The 7,697-nt window shown below is 42.3% G+C and overlaps 1 protein-coding gene across 1 annotated transcript; it reads right to left on the bottom strand.

The window, feature by feature from the left end:
• Positions 1-4,585: 4,585 nt before the first annotated feature.
• LOC143268505 (disintegrin and metalloproteinase domain-containing protein 20-like) lies at positions 4,586-7,141 on the bottom strand. The gene has a single exon (XM_076551551.1). The coding sequence runs from the start codon at positions 7,049-7,051 to the stop codon at positions 4,796-4,798; it is 2,256 nt and encodes a 751-aa protein (XP_076407666.1). The 5' UTR covers positions 7,052-7,141; the 3' UTR covers positions 4,586-4,795.
• Positions 7,142-7,697: the final 556 nt, after the last annotated feature.

Genomic DNA, 7,697 nt, shown 5'->3' with positions numbered 1-7,697 from the left:
CTGGTAGAAGGAGAAGACAAAGACTATAGAACAATGAGGTAGAACTAGAGGTATTGAAATTTCTCAAAATCAACTTCTTGGAGAAGGCTATTATGCTGATATACAAAGACAATTTTTTTTTTTTTTTTTTTTGTTTTTTTTTTTTGGTTTTTCGAGACAGGGTTTCTCTGTGTAGCTTTGCGCCTTTCCTGGGACTCACTTGGTAGTCCAGGCTGGCCTCGAACTCACAGAGATCCACCTGGCTCTGCCTCCCGAGTGCTGGGATTAAAGGCGTGCGCCACCACCGCCCGGCACAAAGACAATTTTTATATAATGACTACACCCTAATTTTATGCCAACTGGCAGCCCTAAATGCATGGGAAAAAACTGAAGAAGTAGGAAAGAAAATTGAGTCATTTATGAAAGATACACGGGGCCCAAAAGAAAACTTCATGGATTTCTTACAATGGCTGTCTTTAGCAGTAAATAGAATGATACCAAATTCAGAAGCTAGACAGATAATAATTGAATCTCTGGCTTTTGAAAATGCCAGTGCACATGCAAAAGGGTGATTAGGTGATTAAAGGCACGATCAGCACCCTTGGAGGAATGGATCAGAAATACAATTAATATTGAATCTCATGACTGTGATGATACTTGGATAGGAGAGGTGATTTTCAGAGGGTCAAAGAAAAGTCATTATGTCAGATGCTTTAATTGCAGTAAACAAGGCACCTAAAAAGGGAGTGTACACAGGGCATTCCTAGAAACAATGTTTCTTCAAGGAACAATGACAACAGAATGCCCCTACCTTCTGGATTATGCAGAAGGTGTGGTAAAGACAAACATTGGACTAATGAATGTAGATGTACAAGGGACAGACAAGGTGATCCTTTCCCTTTGCCATCAGGAAAGTTCCTGAGGTGCCTCTTGCATGCTCCCATGGCAAATTCAGTTCAGTTCTTTCCTGCCATTGTAGAAGAAACCCCATCTCAGAGCAAATAAATAACTAAATGCCTACTGTAATAAACCATACTGCTCGGTGTGATAGAACAGCTGTAGCAAAGAGAACAAAAATTCAGGAGCAAGCATAAAGTGAATTTTTTGGCAAACTTCAATAAAAAACAAAGACCAAAACTAAAAATATGAATAAATGATGTTCTCATGGAAGGTCTTGTAGACACAGTTGTGGATGTAACATTAATTGCACCAGAGTGGGAGTGCAAACTTGTACATGCCGCTCTGGAAATCAGTATGGTGACTTCTCAGAAAATTGGGAATCAATCTAACTCAAGACCCAATGATGCCACTCTTGGGCATATGCATAAGGGATACTCAATCATAACATAAGGACACTTGATCAACCTAGTTCATAGCATCACCATTTGTAATAAGCAGCTCAAACTTCTAAACCTAATTCCACAAACTCTCTCTTTCAGATGATAATTGGGCTAATGACCCACTTCCTCATCAAAATATCCACTACTGTCAGATTGTCCAGCGCTGTATGAGCATAGATGCTGACCCTGCTCATGGAATTTGGGCCCTTTACGTCAAACTCAGTGTGTTTGCCTCAGAAGGTCCTCAACTGGATCTTAATACCTAAAGAGATGATTGCTCCTACTCTGGAACACATTTTTCCCATTGGACAATTACCCTCCCTTTAAATAAAATAATGTGTCTGAGCCTTTGAATATCACACACACACATACACATGAGCACACACACACACACACACACACACACACACACACACACACCTTTCTAGTCTTCTTTATTTTCTCATCTAAGTCTTCTGCCTTAGGACTCTATCACTGAAGAATGGCCTGCTGGTCCATGTCAATTGAGACCTTATAAGGAAGGGGTGGATATTGTTTATGATTCCCTCAGTAAAAAATGCTCACAACAGCAGGGTCCTCTGTGTTCAGTCCTTGCACATCTGTCACAACTTCTATGGCTCTGGCTAGTGGTCATTATGCTAGATGAAGTCTGCCTTTCTCGAACATTGGAAGAGCAATATTCACTCACTTAGCTACTAAGGCAGATACATTCTGCACACCTACATATGTAAGGAAGAAAAAGGACTAAGGTGAACTTCCTATGGTCTGGTTTAAACCAGTTAGTTTCCTTCACAGCCTCCAGAGGGAAGAATTTCAGACTCTCAACCCGCTCAGGGGGCACCACATTCACACCAAAACAGTCAATCCCATTATCTGTTTAATCCTCCTTGTTTGGTGACCCAGTGGTGGCTGTTTGGTTGCTAGAACTGTCTTTTCTGGGGTTGAGAATCATTAGGGAGTGCAGGAGCATGGGTCAGAGCAGCAATCTCATTCCTCCAGTATTGGGGTGTAAATTATCTCCTGTCAGTTCAGGAGGGAAACTGGGGATCAACAGAGCCTAAAGGAATGAGGTGACCTGCAGTCTAACGCTGCAGACAACTTTTCTTCATTTTAGTGTACTTTTGTATGTTGATGCAACAAAGGAGGCAATGATTCAAGGAAGGTTATTTGAGTTCAGAAAAACATGTGAATAAAAGTAAATTGAGCACATAGCCCATATTAACAGAACAGCCCTTTCCCTGAGCACAATTGTCTGGCATGTACTACAGATTATATCTCAGGGAACACAAAAGCAAGAGAGAAGGTTATATCCAGATTTAGGTCACACTGAAGACTGATCCTCTCTCTATTGCTGCCTTGCAAGGGGGTAGCCTCCAGCAGCACAGGGCTCAAAGAGAACCCACAGAGTCAGCGTGTACTATGACTTCCTTATCTGAGGGGGTAAGGGAAGGACACCCATACTCTCTCTTGATGATTTCCATACTTATTCTCTCTATTCTTCTACTGTGTACTTCTTTTCTACAGCTTATGTACCAAAACAAAGTTTTTCAAGCAATATGGGAATTGCAATGTGGTTACAGTCTATTTTTCAAGTGAACAAATATAACAAATACAAGGAAAAATGCATGTGTTCCATATGCCTTACATGATTAAACATTTCACATATTACAGGTGAAAAACAAATTATCCCAAGAACCCAATGTACATTCCTTCCCAAGCAACTTGTTATAGATTAACTGTGTAAGCAAGGAAGATTATAATATATATTTACTGGAGTCTGTGTTTTGTGGTTAAAAAGAGAGGACCAGTCACTTTGTTACTTATCTTGAAAGGTAATTTTGTAAGGAATCTTAAAGGAATCACAAATTTAAACTTTTATATATGAAAAAGAATCAGTCAGGTCTCCTTTAAGTCTTCAGGTTATATACCCAACCGTCAATAGTTTTATATATAATGTATATTCAGGAGATTAAGGGCAAAAATGGGCCAAAGGAAATAATCATCTTTGGTTATCAACCAATCCTAGCAAGAAAGTACTCAGCAAATGGTAATTGGGTCTTTGTTATTGTTTCTTGACCTTAAAGAGTTCTCACTCAACTATAAGCCTTTCTAAAACTTTAGATTATCTTCTTGGGTTTTTCACCTCAAAGATATTTGACTAAAACATCTTAGTCTAACATTATTTTCAAAGCTTTGTTTCAGCTACTATGCACTCTGGATCCTGTGAACACACCTTCCTACATTAAGATTAGAAGAATTCAAACTAGCTGAGCTACTGGGACTCAATTATTTTTCTTAATTATTAGCCTAAGCCACAGTCTATATGCCTCCGCAATAGAAACTCATGTGGTCTAGCTGTGTGACAATTCCTTGTTTTTATTATCATCAAAACTCTTTTAAACTAACATTATTATCACTCGACAGTACAGTTTAAAAAAAATCACCTTCATAATAATCCACAGATAAAAGGGCCCAGTAGAACAGGATGTTTCCGTGAGATAAACATATTACAGGCAGTGGGGACCTCCCTGCACCCATTCTCACCTTGCCCAATTCCAGGGAAAGATGGCAGCCTCAAACACGTAAAGGCACAGCGGAGCAGAAGACACTCTGGAAGTCTATGGTCTCAGGGCCTTGCCTATCTGAGATTCACCCTCAGGAATTTTCCTCCTGGTGGCTGACACCTGAACTTCAACTGCCATCTGCTGCAGCTCCTACATGGCCAATGGCATCTGTCCTGTGCCCTCAGAGCCTTCCTCCAGGAGACTCAGCATACCCTTCTCCAGATTGGGTTCTTTGTGATATTCTGACAGTGGGGCCTTGGGAAGACTGTTTCCATGGGGTTGTGGGTAGTATGCATAGTGAGCCATGGATCTGTGTTAATGGTGATGTTGTAAATATCAGTTCCCTGGCTTAGTATGAGGTGAGGCTTCTGTGCTCCTATAACACGCCCTCAACTGGATGGCAAGTCTGCCTTCACTCCCTCCATTCCTCTAAGCAGTGTCCTTGAAAATCCTGTCCACAAGCTGTGGGACAGAGTGCCACTGACAAACATGGTAACAAGGGGTGGGACAGAGTCAGTGCTCAGGAACCACATTTTACAGTCACCCTAGATATGTTCTCAAAAGAGATGCAGACTACTTCCTTTAACCAGAGACCAGAGACCTAAGACCCAGAGCATTCCTGGCTCAAGGGCTTCTTCTACTAACAAAGGAGCAAGCTTAGGGCAGCTCCTAACAACTTACAAAAAGTACAGATGACACCAATTTGCAATGTTGAAAGATTTATTCCAGTGTGAGCATCAGCAACATATCAAAGACAGATGGCCTCAGAATCCAACACCTCCCGTGGCCACACAAAGTAGACTCAGGCTCTTCAGAACTGTGGTCTTGAGTTTTACCTTGTCTTCTTACTGGCATTCATGTTTTCTTTTTATTTCTCTTTATTTTACAGGGGCCAGGAGGCTAACTCATTTTTTACTTTGGCGCAGTGGCTGAAGTTCCATGCCGAAGTAAAGCAGCCTGCAAGTCTTCAAATTTGATAGTCTTTGTAGCTGCTACACGAACAGCCATCCCAAAGAGCAATGAGCCTATAAAGACATAAATACGACCAACGACCACTCTTACATATATCACTGGTAGTTGGCTCTGTTTTATTGTGCGCATTTTATGTGGAGGGGGTCCACTGTTTGCACTCCCTCCAGGTCCTTCTCCCACGCAGTCTGGAGGGTCCCAACCTACATGACAATGGCAATTCCGATGATTATTGCATACTCCTCTAAAATTGCACTTTTCCGGGGTGCAGTCATAATTCAGTTCAGTCAAAGTTCCATTGCAAGACCCTCGATCACAGAAATTGGTTTGGGAACATGGAGTGCCATGTCTCACCCGTCCAGCATCTGTTGAATCTGTTAAACGATGCTCATCGAGCCCAAAACAGGAAAACCCAGCAATAAGTGACTGATGGAATGAAACATGTTCCTGCAAGTGTGGTAGGTGGGTGATATTGGTACACTGCAACCTTCCACACATCTTATCTCTGTCAGCACAAGGTGTGAATAAGAGGCTTTCTTCTGCTCTCTGACAATGTCCAAATCGATACCGTTCCTTATTGATGTCATAGCACTTTTGATTGCCATCACGAGCACTTGCACCAAAGATTTCCTTGCAATGCATACTGCGATCGGTGCAGTTTCCTCGATAGCAGTAACCCTCTTCTGAGCATGGTGTTCCATCTTGCAGATAAGAGTCTGTTGGGCAATGGATTCCATTCCCACTGCAGTACTCTGGAAGATCACATATGTTGCGGACACTTCTGCAGAGTGTCCCAGCAGGACTATAGGTGCAGTTTATGCAGCATGATTCTCTATCACAAATGCTACCTCTTGTCAATCTGCAATCACTCTGGCAGCAGGAATCTGCATAACATGCCTTGTGTGAGCCACAGTCACATTGCTCACCTTCATTTAGTACCGCATTGCCACAAATACTATAGGTCAGTGATGTATTATAATAAGTATGACGGTCATAGAAAAGACACGGCATGGTACCGGGGGTATTGAGTATTTGGTTTATCTGTACAAGGGAACAATTGCTGTAAACATCTGTTAGCAGAGGTACCCTGAACATAACACAGGTGCGCCTTCTCTGGCAAACACAGTAACTCTCATCATCAAAATCTATACCTAAATTCCTCCCTACACGGTTGGCTACTACAACAGACACAAATATATAGTATCGCGAATTTTGACCAATCCAGGTTAGAGCATTGGAAGTACAGATACTCTGTACAACAGGTGCAAATTCATCGGGTGAAACCGTATGAATTATACTTGAAGCGTCAGGGTTAAATCTTCCATAAAAGGTATCGATATAATATCTGTGAGACGAACTTCCTGGTACTCTGGCGTCGTGACTAAATGGATCCCAAGTGGTATACACAGTCAAGAGAAAGGCATAGTAGCGCATATGGATATTTCTCATATAGGTGTCCATTAAACTGATTAGCGAAAACAAATATACGCCAATTCTAGTAGCATTTTGGATTCCATAATATACATAATAAGTTGCTTGAAAATGGCCTTTTACAGCAGCTGGATGTGTAGCATAGTCTCTACTAGACATTCTGGGCGCCACAGTGAAATTTGTTTTGGAGGAGAGGGGGCTTACGCTATGGTCCACATGCTTCCATTCATTCATAGGCCCGACTGTTTCAGAGTCAGTCACTATCTGAGAAATAAAGTGCTCGAACCTGTGTGAATCATTGAGGGGTTTGATTTCATAGACAAGGTCATCAAACATTATGACCCCATTCAGGCCCCCATAACAAGTATCCAGAGTGACCATGGATTGAGGGATCCCCTCCAGGTAGCCAATATAGTAACAATCTGCAGGGAAAAACGGATAATCCATCTGTAAGGCTCCTTGGTCATCCTGAGTTGTCAGCAGCAAGTGCCTGGGCCAAATAAGTGTCTTTCTTCTCAGGTGGATGGTGTGTCTCTGGCCCCTGAAACGCAAGCTGTAGGAGAGCCGTCCTGGTGGTTGAAATCCCTTACCATGGTACGTCTCCTTCCGAGGAATGACCACCTCTGATGAGATAAAACGCCATGTGGGACGGCCTTGAAAACAGTGGCTTGGAACCAGGAGCAGCACCCAGACTGCTACCAGTAAGAGGGGGAGCCTGCGAGTCACAGGTCTTTCCACTGGCTTCATGCCCCAGGTCCGAGATAACATCCTGGATGAAGCTAGGCTAAAACCCTCTGCTGTGGCCCTGCCTGGTGGAGGAGACACTGACGGTGGACAAAAGGCTTCTTCAGGCTCCTAGCCCTGCTGGTTACCCAGACAACTTGAGGAGTTAGGTAACAATTACTGGGTGTGGCAGGAGTGAGCCTGGTGATGTTAGCTGAGATGGAGGTGAAGCGGGGTCCAAAGCAACATCTACGAAGTCCACTAGGAGAGAAAAGGCAGAAGAAGCAGAGGTGACTCCTCTGGACAGGCTCTGGGCATACAACATATCACGACCACATTTTCAGTCATCTGAGTCTGTTTGCTTCCCAGTGTTACTCTGGCTCTGTCTTTACAAGTCAATTTTCCTTTTTATTTTGTCTCATATTTCTCACATTTCTGGAAGTTGGAGGTAAACACTGTGAATATTACCCTTTTAGGTATGATTTTTTTTATTCTTCTAACTTACTTTTATTTGAGTTCATAGTTAACTATTTACAAATGGTTTTACCTTCTTGAGTTATACTTGGGAGTTTTGGGATTTCCACATGTTGAATTCTTTGGGATACTGTCTGAAACACCTCAGAACTCTAGAATTTTTAAAAATCCCATCTCTCGTGAGCATACTTTATCTCTGACCCTGTCTTAGTTCCAG

Source organism: Peromyscus maniculatus, chromosome 14 (assembly GCF_049852395.1).
Source record: "Peromyscus maniculatus bairdii isolate BWxNUB_F1_BW_parent chromosome 14, HU_Pman_BW_mat_3.1, whole genome shotgun sequence".
Taxonomy (NCBI): Eukaryota; Metazoa; Chordata; class Mammalia; order Rodentia; family Cricetidae; genus Peromyscus; species Peromyscus maniculatus.
Note: the sequence above shows the minus strand (reverse complement) of the source record. Positions and strands in the feature narration are given on the sequence as shown.

Excerpts from the sequence above, each read along its gene's own strand:
- LOC143268505 (XM_076551551.1), bottom strand. The coding sequence starts at position 7,051 with ATGTTATCTCGGACCTGGGGCATGAAGCCAGTGGAAAGACCTGTGACT.